Genomic DNA, 16,737 nt, shown 5'->3' with positions numbered 1-16,737 from the left:
TTCATTACACATGAGCCTTATAGTGAACCTTATGACTTGTATAATCTTACCTTTTCTGCATGGATAAAGAACAATTCACCATACAGCTTCTCTATTTCATACCACCATAAAATATTAAACGAGCAAGCCTCCAGCAAAGAAATTTATCATCAGTGACCCTTTAGGTCTGTGTTACTTCATTAACAAAAAAATATTCACACACTTCTATCTGTAACAACGACTACTGAGGGACATGAGTGTCAGTGAAATAAATACATCACAAGATTACTCCTAGATAGGTTCTGAATGCTGCTTCTAGAGCTGCTTATTTGAACTGCATAGCATAGAGCAGCATAAAGCCTTACTTCCCATGCTAGGAAATATGGTATTATAACCAGTAGTACTTTCCTTTTCCTGACTGTATAAGCTAAATTTGCAAGGTAAAATATAATTACACCATTTCTTTCCCCTAATTTTCCCATTCCAGCTTTGGAACATTTGGCACCCATTGCCATCAAGCATTATCGAAGTCTTTCTGCTTCATACAGTGATCAACTCTCCAGGAAAAACTCTTGAAAGTCTGCACATCTCTAACTGTTAGAGGTCACTATCAATGATTATGTTCAACAGGAATGAAAGGAAATGGACAGTTTAGCTATAGGAAATGAAATCCATTGAGAGTGTTTCCTTTTCTTGCATATAACTCTAGCTCAGCCAGCTGGCATATTAATGTGAGGTTCTGTGACTTGATACTGTGATGTTATTTTAAGATTCTTTAGCACAGCCAGGAAACCTCACCAGACAATCCAAAAGTTAGTTTGAAATACTGTAGTGCAATTCAATACAATTTATGTGTACTGTAGCCTTTAAAATTTGGCACTAATATCCTGTGGCGTTTGTACCAAAGGATATTTACTTGGAATGATTTTTTTTAATGCCTAGTTTTAAAAAACCCAAACAAAGCTTCGATTATTAAATTGTCACACCACAGTACCCATGAAGAACCAAACTTTTATGGTAGGCAAATGAATAAACCAAGTTAAACCATATGCAAAACTTGCACTGACTGAAGCTTCTGTCTGGCTGTTGAGATGTCCTGAATGGCAGCATCAATAAATCCAAAAGTAGGCAAACCCTCTGTCCTCCTCACACAGCCTCACAAGATCTTCACACTAGTCCTGCACTACTCAGCAACAGACAAAGCAGAATTAGCCCTTTAGCAAACTGATATTTACAATATCTCTGTGTAAGCAAAATCATCTATTCTCCAACACTGAAGAAGTGCCACTCATCTCCTGGCAGAGGTAGCAGCCTATAACACACGCAATTACCAACCAAGATTAAGTAGTCTTAAAGATAAAAAGAATTGAAATTAAATAAATATAATTCCTGCTTCCTTAGTAACTGCCTGTGTCACGCACAAATTTATTTGCTATACAGACCTGGAAGGGCAGGGATCCATGTTGCACTCTTTCAGCTTGGGCTTTGGTTTCTTGTTTTCTGGATGATAATGGCAGTAGTGGTCAGGAACAACACGCTTCAGACGAATGTCCACGCACTCAGCTGAATTGAGCTGATAACCTAGGGCAGAAGCAAAGTTAAATGTTGTTAATGGAGATAAAGTAAAACAGCCTTTTCTCCCCATGGAATCAACTTTCTGTCTTACTCTTTTTTGGTTTGCTTTTAAACAAGGAAATAGGAAATGCACAACCAGACCTTCATTTAAGGCAATTCAGCACAGCAGTTATATTAACCTGTCTTAACACTAAATAAGCTTCCAGCTCTTTATTCTACTAATATTCTAAGAGTAGAGGTGCACACACTTCCTTCTGATGCAGGAATACTTGTACTGTACCAACTCACCTGTCAGAAAGCAAACCTATGAAGCCATGTGGCTCTAGTACATGTTCCACAATGTATAACTGCCCTCCTCCAAGGAGGAGTGACCAGTATGTTGGAGAGCTATAATAAACAGTCATTCATGCTAAAAGAAATAAATACTTGAGACAGAAAGCCAGAGGAATTGAAGATGGGATCCAAAAACATTGCTAAGGAACTGTAGAAAACCAAGAAATAGATTCAAGAACATTCCGAGTTGAAGAGCCAACAAAAGAAGACTTGAACTAACTACTCGGTAAAAAACAAATAATAAAATATGTGTGGAGACTGGTTGCAAGAAGGGATCTGAGTTTTATAAACCACTAGGTTAATTTTTGGCTAAGAAAAAAAGACTCATTCAAAAAAGCTCACTTGGACTTAAACTGAGGAGTGGAGGATGTTCTGGTATGTGCAAAGAAAAAAAAGTTTTAGACCACAAGAATTAAAATCAAACCAAGTCAACAAACTAACAGCACAAGTCCCTGCGCCTACTGACAATGCCAAGTATCATGTATCAGTGGCTTCATTTGTGTGTCTCTTGGCTGATCCAAAGTGTCATCATGCATGAGAGTGATAACCATAAAGAACTAAGCCATTCCAGTGCTCACAGCATCTATGCTTCAGTTCTTGTAAGTACTGAAAGGACCCAGAAGAAATGTCATTTGCAAACAAGAGAAACAATTTTTAAACACTCTTGGTCATTCAAGCTTGACTGTGCTTTCTGAGATGCCCCGTCCAACACGTAGAATTAAAGATAGAAACAGCATCCAAGTGAGGAATGGCAATGCACTCAATCCAAATCTGTGTTGTGAGGAACCTTTTCTTTTACTGCCAGTACCAGATGCCAAACTGACAATCTGGACACTAAATCCAGATAAATCTAAGATAATAGGTTAAAGCCAGGCAGCTGCAATACAAACTTCCCTGCATGCCATTCTTAATACTACTACTGTCATGACTGAGCAGCTCAGTTTTTGTGCTCCTTCAGTTCCTGTCCTCCCTGAGGATTGTCAAGCCCCTCTGATAAAGGTACCAGTTTTATATTAGAGGCAAGCAGCCACAAAGCAGGGCTTTGAACACCCTGGATGGTTTCAAAGAGATTGACATGTAGCTATAATTTTCAAGCCATAACAGCAGTCTGAATAAGGCTGGATTTGAGCCAATACCTTTGAAGGTAAATATGTCCCTTGAGCTATCCAGTGTTTACATGCAGTCCTCAAAAGTAACTGTGATGCTTTATACTTCTTCCCTTGTCAGACAAGTTAAGGAAAAAAAATTATAAACACAGTGTGATGGAATCATGGGAGGATATGCATTGCCACTCAGAGCTCCAGCAAGGATCACACTTCATGAGGCCAAGTATCTCATAAGATACAGTAGTTTCCTGTGGGACTGCATATCAGACACATATATTGTCTGCATTTCAGATCACAGGGAGGTGCAAATACCAAAATGGATGGTCCTTCAAAAGATCCCAGACTCTGCTTGTACTTTAAACATCTCTCACTCTCTTTATTCATGCCCCAAGTAACTATTTAAACCACATTTGCACTCTCCAGAAAATCCCTGTATCGGTATCACCAGCATCCTGCTCTGTTTTCCAGGTGACCTGGGAAATGCTAGCTGAAGGGAAACTGCTATCTGCAGTGTCAAACACCCCTCCTACCATGAGCTCACACTTTTTTTGCAGAACCAGACATGACAGGCTGTGGACCGGGCTGGAGGTGCAGAGGGAAGCTACACTTCATCTAAGCTGCAGTGCTTAAACCAGGAGTAGATGCTACAATACCACATGTGCTGCTCTAGCCACCATTGTGACTAATTGTCTAAAATCAGACAGCCAAAGGTACTGATAGCAGATGCTCTTTAAATTCTATTTATTTATTCTGCTTTCTGTATAACTAACTCCTCAACTTAAGGTTCTAAAACTCATCCTCATGTATACTACTGAGGCCAGAAATACTACTTCACCTCTTGATTGTTCTTATTTTAAAATCTCATCATGTCTCTCACTTTCCCCAAATATCTACTATGAGTTGCAATTTTCCATTTTGAATGTTGTATTTTTATTTCTTACTCAAGTGAACATCAGCTATGGAAAAACATGATTTCCAGTGACAACGTGTAAAAACCCCTGTGCTGATACCAGCTTAACCAACCAGCTTAGCTGCTGCTCTGTCGTTTATTTTGCTGAGGAATCACCAGTGTGCAGAGAAACACAAACATCCAATCACTAAAAATGCAGAACAAAGGTTGGAAATCATCTCCTTTTAATCTTGAGCTGTTATCACTGCTGAAGAATTGACATTACTTACCTCCTCCACACGTCACTGTGCAGGGGAAGAACTCTGTCTGTCTCCACTGATGGCTGATGGGTTGATAGAAGAAGAACTGAACCACACTCTCTTTTGATCCAGAGTACCTGGTCTGAAGAAATTTCCATTACAACACACATGTACACTGCTCATGCCATTTCAAAACAGAGTTCATGCATAATAGCAGTGCAAAGTAAGATGATGACAGACATAAAACTTCTAGAAAGTCTAGAGCAGCCATTAAATTTAGGCTCCCAATAGTCAAACATTTGAATGTGCTTTGTTTTTCAAATTATTTGAGGCATTAATGTGACCATTTGATTATCTATCCTCAAATAGCAAAGTTCTTAACTGAATTATTTTAGTTTATCTCTTTGTTAGCAACAATTTTAAAATCCACTGCAGAAAGAAGGCTAAAAGTGATCCAAGCACACTGTCAGACAAGTCTAGCTGCACATGATACTGGAGATGCAAAAGGAAAACAACTGGAATTCTATTTCTAAAATGTGACAGGTAAAGACAGGCAGTCTGATAATACTGAAACTTCTGCCACTTCCAATGGCAAACTGTATGAGTGCCTTCCTTTGGCAGTCAAATACCGATATGCTCCTACTTATAAATACCCCTATGTGTGATGCAAGCCACTGGTTTGTGTTCTGGACAGAAAAGCAATTTAAAAGGATTGGAAATTGTCAGTGGCTGGATTAGCAATGTCTGAGGGGGATTGTAGGGTGCTGCTGGAAGCAGTGCTCAGGTTCAGTAGGTGGCAGTCTGCAATTGGATTAGCACTGCACAAGGTCACACTGTTACACTTCCAGCAGTATTGAAAACAAAAATCCTGCCATTTTTACCATTAAAGATCCTGTGGTACTTTCCACCAAAGGAAAGACATGAATCACATAACATTTTAATTTGCTTGGATTTTCTTGGCATAAATGATCTCTGGACTGTAATTAGGATTTCTTACTTGCTAGCTAGAAGATTTTGTTGTATTGCTACAAGCTGATGGACAGCCATCACTGTGTTGCACATACTTGCAATAACTTTGTAGATTTTGTACATTCACACACCCCACCTTGATAATGAAATCTGCTCCAAGAGGCCCCTGGATCTTTATGATTTCCCTGTCTGTACTCTTCTGAAATTCAACAGTTGTATTTTCAATGACAAATGTTCCAGGAGCATTGAAACTGTGCTCTCCCTTTTCTCCTTGTAGTGTTTTTGACTCTATAACTAAAGAAGAAACAGGCAATTAGTAAACTTACACAGGTTTTTGTTTTCAAGAAAGTCAGAAAGTAATGTTTACAACTTTGCCTTGCAAGTACCAGCTGCATACACACAGTAAAAACACACCCAGAGAATCTGTGAGAATATTAACTGCTTCAGATTATAGGCTGATAGATAATTGCAAGACAAGTCAACACAGGAATATCTGTCTGAACACACTATTCTTTCATACCAGAAGCACTTCTAAGACAGTTTTTCCTACACCAAGTGCTCTGTAACACTTGATATAAGCAATAGCTTGAGCAGGAAAAGCTGAGAGAAACTCAAAATTGATAGAATCAATACAGAGAAAAATACCTCATACTTTCATGCAACTCAAAAGCCAAGCAATCTGAGCAATCAGTCTCCAGAGAAGCCTGAACAGTGCCAAACCCACCTGACACTCACCTCAATACCTGAATCACTGCACCAAGATCCTTAAGTCAGCTTTGAGTATTCCCCATGTGAGGAAAAAGCAGGGCCAGGAGGTGGGCAGCTGCAGGGTACGGCCCTTTCCCAGAACAGCTGGTGATGAAAACCCTTTCTGAATTGTTCTCTGCTCCTTGGAAACAGATTGAACTAACAGCCCACAGCCTCCAGAAGACAGATGAAGCATTTTAAGATTAAATCACTTCCAGAAAACTGACTGAACTGTAAGTGGACAAAGCTAAAGGAAGATATTCATAACGAAGGTAGAATTTTGGGCTCTGTGTAGTACAGCATAGAGGCACAGCAAGATGCATGACTTGAAATACCCTGGTCTGGTTACAATCTACCAGAGCACTCTATGAGAAAAGCATGAATCTCAGATGAGCTCAGGGCAAGCTAAAAGGAATCTTTTGATGAGCTATAAATACCCTATTTCTCCTACTACCTTGCCTTTTTTGGTACTTTAAACAAAGTTACCTAAGTCAGGCTAGACCATTTAGGTTAAAAGCATGTGGTTTTACCTGCACTGAAAACATACTCTGAATGCTGCAATCCATCATTAACTGTTTTCTTCCTCCATATTTTTAAACAAATATGCATTCTGGAGCACCCCAACAAAGAGAATAAAGAAATTATAGAATGAATTATATTTCTTGAAAACATACCACCATTATCCCAAGTTTCTAAGCATTAGGTTCCACTGTGCTCATAGGTATAACAAAGATCACACACATGGCTGGAAGGAAGTCTCAGGAAGGATTTTTTTCTAGGAAATGACTCTATGTTAATCACAGGGTATGAATCTAGTGGTGAATAAAACTTTGTCAAAGAGAAAACATAAATCTCTGGGAATCAGTGTGTCCCACTGTCCAACACATTCCCATTAGGAGCTAACAGATATAAACCAATCCTAGAAAAAAACAAGTATTTAGATGATTACTACATATTTCTGTTTGTCAGTTTTATGGAAGTGTCCTTTCCTGATTATCATTACAAAATTCCTTTAAAATATATGAAACTCAGCATTCTTGGATTAAGCTTCTGCAAGCATTGATCCCAAACTTCATGCTTAAATTACAAACTTACTGCTAGATCACAAACACTGCTTAAAAGTAAATAATAATGCATGGTGCGTGTTATTTTCTCATTTTTTAAAATAAGTGTAAAATCAAATCCTAAGTACTTCCAACTCAAAATAAATTCAGTAAGATCCTCAGGAGTACAGGACCCTTTTGAAACTAGCATTTAAGGCATTACAAGCCAGCTGGTGCAAAAAGATGATGAAAATGTTTATATAGTGACATAACATAATGATGCTTATTGGGAGCAATTCCATCTTCAAGAACTGTTCATTTCTTGATTTCAGAGAATAACTGATAACACAGGTTTGATCAGCTGGTTTCATGACAAGAAAAGAATTCACCAAATGTTTCTTTGTTCTGCAGAGTCCTGTTACACTAAATACCTGGAAAGTTTGACATCAGGAGGGAGTAAGCTTCCCCATCCTAAACCAATTCCCTGAGACTCCAGATGTGAAGAGTCACATGGACAGGGAATTCTCTTGAGTGCTCACCTGTTTCTGTGCCTAGGACAGTCACCAGTGCCAAAGACCTATAACCATCTGTGTTTAGTTACTTTCCCTCCCTTGACAAAAATGGCAAATGCCTTGCCCAGCTGTGGGCAGAAGCTCCAAGGCTGAAGCCCCCATTCTCTTGGTGGCAGGAAGGAGCAGGGCAGTGAGGCACAGGAAACCCACTGCAGGAACCTCCCTGTGCATGAAGGAGTTCCCAGGGAAACAGCTCCTGCTATCAGTGCAATGAACAGCAAGTATGGTGCTGCCCAAAAGCTGCTTCTTTGTGATTCATATGTAGGTAGCACAAAAACAAAGCATTCTTCTCAAAATGCAAGCAAAAGCAGCACCCTGCTCCTCTGAGCATCTGTCAAAGAGCAGTGCACAAACCCACTGCTAAAGGCTGTCACATGATGCAAATCTCTGTGAGCAGAGAAAAATTTGACAAAAAGAAAAACATTTCAGTTCCTTTCAGTAACGTTTAACCTCCCTAAGTTCACGAACTCAGTTATCTAGCATTAGCCACTTGTAAAAATATTAGCTTCTGGTTTTCCTGTTTCTTCTGCTGGAGGATTAATTTCAGGGAACTTTAGTCTTACTTTTGATTCTAATGCTCTTAAAACAACTACTAGAAAAGCCATGATACAGTCCAAATCAAAAACAAAGCCAACACAATGAAACATTTTATTCAGACCCGTTTTTGTGCTAATTACTTGCTTATTTTCCACCAAACCTTTCACCAAACCCTAGCAGGCAGAAGTACAGGGGGGGCATATTTGTTAAAACCCCAAAGTAACATCCTGATGAATCTGCTGCCTGTCTTTAAGTGCCCAGAGGCACAAACAAAGTACATATTCTAACCAGCTACAAAGAAATGCAGTCCTTGCTCAAACACTAACTACAGGTTGCAAAACAATGCTCAGAGCATTTGTTCCAAATCTGTTATGTGCTACATCTCCAACCACATTTCCATTTTTGATTAGTCCAGCAGCTGTGCTTTCCTGGAACAAGACCAGATCATAAACCCAGGATGAAGCCCCACTGAACACAAGATAAAGGGAATAGTGCCAGACACTCCATAGTTCTTTTCAAGCTTTTGCTATTGCTGCTGACTCTACTTGAAGGACAAATATATACTGGCAACAGGAGGCAGTATAAAATTTTAACAGTAAGTAGTCCCTGCTTCACCTGTTAAATTCAACTCCTTGCAAGCCAGGAAAAACATCTCTGACAAATGGAACCTGTAATAATAGGTGATTTTTTTTTTTTTTAATTCTGGCTTTAATTAAAGCAGCACACCCACACAAATGTTGATGAAGTTGCAGCAAAGGATCATTTGGCATCTTCTGTTAAGTGACAAACACCCAGGAACACGGACAGTGGGAAGGTGGAGAAGCACCTCTGGAGCATCAGCTCTTGGAGACCTGGCTAGGAAACCAGAAGCAATTCTCACCTCCCTCCCCACAACAGCTCTCAGTTGTTTTTTACCTCTGCAATTTTAATTTTAGGTAAAAAATGTCTAAATCCTTGCAGATTTGCAAACAGATGTGCTGGTGGAAGTGGTTAAAGGAACATTTCACAATTCCTGTCCAGCTAGAGAGTGAACTAACAAAGGTGATGCCAAGCCACAGAACCACCCTGGGTAGGAAGCCAGGAGCACTCTGTACTCAGTTACTGAGTTGCTGCTGCATTCCTCAGGAGCTTTCCAGAAATCCCCCAAGAGCCACTCAATCTAGTACTTTTTCCTCATACAAAGCTGAAACAACAACTTCCTTCTGCAGAACTACTTAAGAAAGTCCAAGAGTCCTGACCTGAACTGGTCAGAATCACTCCTTCATACATCCCCTCAACAGTTTTAAAAGAATATTATTTATTTCTATATAAATTCAGCTTTGTAATTTTTTTTATATAAGTAGTATATCCAGAAGTTATTGTCACTCTGGAGCTGTTCTGAAGAGGGAGTTTTATTTCAGTTTTTTTCTTTGAAAGGATGTGACAATATATTTTTGAAAGCAAACAAACTGATGAGCAATTTTCAAATAAAATGCATTTTTTACTTCTGTTTACATAACTCAGAGCTTAAGTTCTTTTTATTTCTATGATCCAGACTACATCTGTTTAAAAAAATTGTTCAAAGTTAAATGAATAGCTTATCTCATTGCTTGGTATAGCAGTACCTCTTACCATTGAAAGCATCAATTCTCTAGGCAAACTAGGCCTATGGATAAGGAAACTGCCATAAATATTGCCATCATTCTTATAAGAAAATATTGGAAAACAACTGTCTTACAAAATAATAAACTGTTTATCTTAGGTGGTATGTAATGACTAAAAGAATTACATGGAAACAGGACTTCTGTAGTCGTTCTCCCTACTTCATTTGGAACTAGATCACTTGTCAGAGGCTTCAGCAGAAATCTGGTGCTGAGTTACTCAAGGGTTGTTGGTTCCTCACATAATCCTCTGGAAGTGTTTTTCTTTTGTGTTGTTTAAGAGTGTACTGTATTTGAGATGCCTCATATTGGTTTAAATGGAAGGAATAGAAACCACCTCCATGTACTCTATTTCCTTTTACCAAGTAAACGGATTATCTCCAGGCTGGATTTTAAAGATGGGAAGAGGAATCAAGGTATTGAGGTCATGGTCTTACCCATATTTTCCAAAGTTTGGATGAGTTCAGATACAAGGTTCTGTTTTCATCCTCTGCCTATGTATAAATACATAAAACAGCTCAGTCATACCGAGGTGTGCTGGTCCTTTCAGGGTAATTCTCACACTGCGACTCCCATGTGGTACAGCAATCACAGTTTCTTCCCCTACAAATATTAAAGAACTGGTTTAGAAATTATCTTTCATCGGGGAATTTGTACATCACATAATTAGACTGAAAACCCTCAAATGTGTCTAAGAAAATATTTCACAGCTTTCACAATTTTTCTATTAAAAATAAGTTGCTATTTTATTAAGTACAGTGTACTGAGTCTGTTCAATATGTCATGCAACTATTAAGACCTACAAATGGACTTGTAAATCTTGCTTTCTCTTGAAAAATAATTTGCTTATAACAATAACAACTGAAATGTCAGTAGTGTATTAGGAACATATTTACACTCTGTTGTCCCAGTTTTATTTTCTAATCACTGAATTGACATAAGGAATCTGCTAAGTAGTCCTTCCCCCTTACAAAAATCTGCAGCTGTTCAGTCTCATTTTGCCCACACCTCATTTCCTGCTGCAGGTCACAACTTTAATAAGTGGCAGGACTTACAGGAAATAAATCATCTACTTAACACTAACCCTTAACCAATTACAGACCAGTTAAGAGCAAATATATAATAGCTATAAGGTACATGTTATAACGGTGTCTGCATCTAACTTACCATATAAGATCATTTCTTCCAGTAAGAGGCACAATTTAAAATGAACTATAAACCAAACCAGCCCCCAACAGGACATATCAATACAAAACAGCTCTTGGCTGCCTGAAAGGCCTCTTCATATATAAATGTGCAACACACTTACTTCAGTGCATTTTACAAAGGCAGAAAGTTATTACTTCTCATTTCAAATGTAGGAAATCTGTGATTTGCCTGAGCAAACTGATTCACCAGTCAAACCAACAGGCTAGAGACCCTCATGCCAACAAAAGCAGTGCTCTCAGAAAAGGGTATCCACAGGGATAGCCACAAAAGGAAGAGAGAAGCATCCAAGGAGCTGTCACCCATTTCCATCATGGCCCAAGTGCATCTCTTCTGCAAGGCAGGCGCTGCCACACGTGCCCTCTGCAGCTGCAACACGAGATGCTCTGTTTGGTGATGAAACTAATGCACATTCAGTGGCTGGTGCAGAGGAAGTTCCTTTTTGCAGATTCAAAATGCAATGTGTGTTGAAAGTCAGTGATACACTGGCTCCAGAATTACTCATAAAATATTTAGAGGAAGAACAGTTGAGTTTAGTTTTAACTAAAAAAATAGTTTAAAAAGGTTTCTTTCCACTTTAAACTGGACCCCTTTATAGTAGATGCTAAATTATCAGCTTCTGGTTTACATCTCCTTAGCATAAGTATGATTTCCTGCCAAATGTTCAGAATACTTCAAGCAAATACTGCAATTATTTTTTCTGAAATAAACACCTTCTTATGTTACAGTTTTTATATCGTCAATTTCTAGGAAGGACATTGAAATATAACAATTTATTTTGGATGTAATAAAATATGAGCTTTATTAATTTCATTCTTGTGTACTCCACCAGAGTGAAAAATACTACAGTAAAACAATAATACAACTAAGGACTCCTGGAAAAAACATTAACTACTGAACCACTTAATATCTTTTTGCATCTTGGTTTTTCATCAGAGGAATTGCTAAAGATAGCCAGGAGGTAGTGGGTGTGTATATCTTTAAAGTAAGGAAATAACTACTGAATTCACATGTGCTCAACAGTATTTGAGAGAAAGCAGGTTTGAGGGGCCCATCTGTGCTTACTTGGTGGGGAATTGCATCCCATCCTGATAACAACCAAGGGTCAGTCACAGCACAAAACCCCCAATAAAGTCAGATGATGGCCAGCTCAGAATACATGACCTGCTGCTCTGAAGGGGAGCCGAGGGCAGCCCGTGCTGCAGGGACACGGCCTGGGTTTGCAGATGTGCACACATGTGCAGCACTGCTCCTCTGCAGAACAACAGCGTCCATCTGCTGAGCTTCCTGCACCTCCCCACAGGCAGCTCGGCTGGCCCCAGCAGACCCTGCAGATCCCTTTCCAGGATGCCTCACATTCCTTTAGCAGTACTACAGACATTCCACCCTCACCCAAGCACTCTCTGATATGGTCCAAAAGTCTCATGGGGGTGCTAAATTTGGTGTTTCTCTGCGGCAGAGACAATATTACCGGCAAGCGTTTTATTTGCATTAGGGATGACTGAGCTCACCGCCGCAGCAGCAGGCAACCTCTGCAGCCCACAGACCTGTCAAGAAGTCTGACAGCAGATTTTGTAACCTGACTGAGATAATTATGACCTAGGGCAGTCTTTCCTTGAGATGAAGTAAATTACAGGAAAAAATAAGTGTGAGATTTTTGGACTTCTGAACAGAGATGAGGGTTTGGAAGAAATGGGACAGAACTGACTCAAGGGACTCCTCCTTTTCCTAGGGATGGTTTTGAAACAATAGTTAAGGTTGTCCAGGTCTGGCTCCTAAAAAATTATATATTCCAAAGGTCTCTGGTTCTCAGTTGAATGTAATTCATATTCTTAAAGAAACACAAGGCTCTGTAAAGCCATTTAAAATGGTTATGCTGTACATTTCCCATTAAATCAGTAGGGTCCACACTGCTAAAAGCAGTGAACTCCTACAAAAACATAAGGGGAAATTGCTACCCTGAAATCCATACCGAGAATTTTTGATTAAATTTTTTTCCCCCTACAGTATTTCATTGAAAGTTAATTGCTGACCTTTGTCTAAAGATGAAAACAAATTACCCCAAAATCATCTGGATCATGCAGAAACACCAGACTCTAACATATGAGGTCAGATTAAGGTTCACCTTAAAAACTGAGAAGGAGGTGAGATATTGTCTCTCTTTTCTAACACTGCTTTCAGGACAGGGATTCCCAGCAGCCTGTGGAGTCATCTCCCTCCACTCTCACCCAGAGACTCTCAGCAAAAGTGTGCACACAACACAGCACTTGCTGATTAAGCTCCTGGATTACTTTTACTTTAGATGTCAAGGTTTGATCCTGTTTCTATGGTGTTAATGTGGATTTAGATTTTGGATCTCAATGAGAGCAAGATCAGACTCCCTGCTATGGTAAGACTGGGAGCTAATCCCCAGGATCAAAATAAAGGAGCCACATTCCTAAACTCAATCCAATTCAGCAGGTTTTATTTATTTTTCCATGTGGGCCATGGTGGACCCATTTACTGTTTCACATATGGGCCAGTTGGGATTTTTCCCTCTCTCCTCTTATAGCAGGCCAGAGGTTTATTTCAGGTCTATAAAATGTGTTTCTTTCTATGTATTTGCTCAGAACTTATTTGCTGGCTCCCTGGTTCTGATGGAAGACCTTTGTGCTCTCAAAAAACAAAGAGTAATCCAGGGACAACTACAGCACACAGGAACTAAAAATCTCAAAATATTTGGAACCTTATTGCAGTGGCTTCCCTCATCCACTCTGGCATCAGGCATAATTCCAGAAGGCACTGCTGCTGGGCTTTGTGCTGACCTGCCTAATGAAAGCAAACCCAAATGCATGCACTGGAGAAAACATAAAAGACATGCAGTAAACAGCCCACCAAGAGAATGGATCTTAAGGAAATGCAGTACAAAACAAGTCATGAAATAGCCAACATTCTTACTAAGAAATCTCTTCAAGACAAAAGGATCCATGAAAGTACAGAAGGAGGCTTTATACTATCTGTACCAGCCTCAAGTAAACCCACCAAAGTAAAGGGATGTCTAGACTGAAACAGCTGGTGCTGGAGACCCAGCATCCACACTACAGAACTGCAGGTGCCTCGTTGGGACTAATTCTAGTCTGATTCCATGGACTGGATGTCCTAGAGCTGCTGGAGAACATTGGCTGCTTTTCTGGGACACATCTTCTGGTTTAGCTTCATCCAAAAAATTCCAATTTATGCTCTGCAAGACCACTCTGAGATGTGAACTGATGAACAGTATGTTAGGGCCATGGTGAAATTTGCCTCAAAAACATGCTCCTTATCCATACTGGAACACGAATGCATTGGCATTCTATCCCTCCCCACACACAGTTTCCCTGCCAAACCAGTCCCAATTCCCTCTTCTGGCTCTACAGATAGTTGATTTTCCCCTTCCTCTCCAAGTGTTTTTGACTCCATCTCCCACCCAGATTCCTTATCTAATCTCAGTCTTCTCTTCCTCTTTCCTTGACTCAGCGTGTCTGTACAGGCAGTCCCACAACCTCCACCCACCTTCCCACATCTGTCTTTCCTTCACTGCATCAACTAATGGCAAATTTTCCTGTTCAGCTCATCTCATCTTTCCCTCTCCTCATGTGATCTCATCACTCCCTGTCATAAGTCTGAAGCTCAGGACACTGGAAGCTCTCCCCAAAATCTCTTCTGAATGCCTGAATGTGGGGTAGGAGGCATCACAGAGTTCATCCCGTGGCACCTGGTCCACGCTGCAGTAAAGCAGAAAGCAAGAGCAACACAATGTGTTCTAAGGAGGCTACACACATGCAATCTGTTTGCAGTCAGGACTTGTAACAAGCTAGAAAACACTTAAAAGGATAAGTTTTCAGAAATTTTAGCCGTTAACATCCAAGAAGATTCCACTGAAACTGAAGGAAAAGGTTGGGATTTTTGTAAAGGTTGTAGTAAAATATGTGTTGATGTTCACAGACATTGCAAAAGACTTATCCATGACCAGAAGATCATTGCCTGCCAAATTTCAAATCCCTGATCTGTGATCAAGTCCAACAATGGGGGGATTTTAAGGCATATTAAATAAAAGGTTTCAAGAATGTTTTGACAGTGGGAAACAACATGTTTTTCTCCTCTCTGTCCTTGGAATATGCTGAGTTGTTTTGGCTGAATTTTCTCCAAAACACATAGCACCTGGCATGAGAAGTTACTGACACAACTGTCTAATTTTGGAAAATAATCCTTCATATAAAATGAAGTATCAGGCGTCTTTGACAATTGGGGTTGCTAGCTCCATGTATATTTATTTCAAAGAAGGAAAAAAATGTGAGGTAGGAAGTTGTCACAAAGTTGAGCTGGCTGATGACACAGAAGAGGGAGCTGTGCCAAAGGCCTCTGTTTAGATAAATGACCAAAGTGAAATTAGGTTTTTGGTTATGCTTGGGGATGATGGCATCACGTGAGAAGAAGCGACCAATGGTATATTACACAAGTGCCACAGGAAATAAAGCACATGGCAAAAGGAAATTCAAACAGTTACAAAGCTATCACCAGTGAAAGCTTTTATGAGAAGATCTTCAGCAAAACATCAAGAAAGGCAAAACTTGCAAGTATCTTGCAGTTTGGGAATCAAATAAAACCAGACTGGGATCAGTCCATGCCCTCGACTTCACCCCCCACTGAACCAGCATCTTGTTGTCTGTCTTGGTGTCAGAACCAGAACATTTCTGGCCAACAGTGGAGCAGAAAGGAGATATGAGGGCCCAATCCAACAATTTTTCCATGTGTACAAAGTGCAGTTGAGTTAATGGGAGTTCCATGCATTTAGTACTAGAAACTTCAGGCCCATGATATCTCATTTCCCAGTGGGATGGTACATTTTACAACCTATTACACTTTTTGTTTGAATATCGTTAGTCAAACCTTTAATCATTTTACCAGAATGTTAGAATCTGGCTTGCTGACAGAAGTTTAACTTACTTTGTCTTTCAAAGGCAATTAAGTGTTAGTGGAAAAAATAAACTTTTGAAATAATTGTTCCTTTCATTTTTTCAAAACAGTAAGCTCCCTTTCACTGCTGTTTAACTTTCTGATCAAAGACATTAATTTAATGTAAAAACATATAAAAAAGATAATAAAACAAAATTACTCCTTCATGAGAAATCATTTGCTATCAATGCCTACATTTCTTTCTTTTAAAATAAGGGCTAAGATAACCAAGCGCTTTATTTTCACTTATGCCTCTTTTTTATGTTAAAATCTTTGGCTTTTGCTTTCCTTCCAGTTTTTTAATTTGCTTCATTGAACAGTAAAATTTACATCCTGCCACAGCCTTAAGCTCCCTCTTAAATACATTTCTGTCATGTGTCGATATTTTCTCAACACTAGTTCTGAAAGCTTCCAAATGACTCTTTGGAAGATAATGTGCCTCCCCTCACTGACATTTTACCACAAAGAAAGGATGGCTTTATTTCCACATTTCATTCACACACAGGATGATTATATGGAACTCATTGCATAGTGCTGAACAACTTGAACCAAAATATATCTTGGCACCATCACAATAACCAAGAAAAACATCAAGTTCTGAATTTAGTATCATGTGGATTGTTTTGCTTATGCCAGTGGTAATTCATTCATATCATCCAGCCTACTGCAGTGCAAGATAAACCCAAAACTTGGCAAAACTGACATCTTTCCTCAGAATAGTCTTTCTTGGTCTTTAATTTTAAAGGACTCTTAAGGAGACACTGAGTTATGACAGAGGAAACTGAACCATGGGCATTCTTCAAAGCAATGGGAGACCTTCCACCAAGTGATGTCAGCTCTTACCTGAGCCAGAACACCACAATAAAATTAATATTTTTTTGTCATAAAATGACAGTTTCAAAACCAG

General features: G+C 39.4%; 1 protein-coding gene across 1 annotated transcript in view; it reads right to left on the bottom strand.

Annotated features, from left to right (window-relative positions):
- The window catches only part of ADAMTSL3 (ADAMTS like 3), a gene marked incomplete at both ends in the record, with an annotated part of 165,358 nt that overhangs the window by 51,941 nt on the left and 96,680 nt on the right, over nucleotides 1-16,737 (bottom strand). Inside the window, 4 exons of the mRNA XM_084213870.1 lie at nucleotides 1,422-1,560; nucleotides 4,173-4,284; nucleotides 5,248-5,405; nucleotides 10,179-10,253. Of these exons, the coding sequence (XP_084069996.1) occupies nucleotides 1,422-1,560; nucleotides 4,173-4,284; nucleotides 5,248-5,405; nucleotides 10,179-10,253 (484 nt within the window). The remainder of the gene's footprint in view (nucleotides 1-1,421; nucleotides 1,561-4,172; nucleotides 4,285-5,247; nucleotides 5,406-10,178; nucleotides 10,254-16,737) is intronic.

The sequence above is a fragment of the Fringilla coelebs genome (genome assembly GCF_963513975.1).
Source record: "Fringilla coelebs genome assembly, chromosome: 12".
Taxonomy (NCBI): domain Eukaryota; kingdom Metazoa; phylum Chordata; class Aves; order Passeriformes; family Fringillidae; genus Fringilla; species Fringilla coelebs.
Note: the sequence above shows the minus strand (reverse complement) of the source record. Positions and strands in the feature narration are given on the sequence as shown.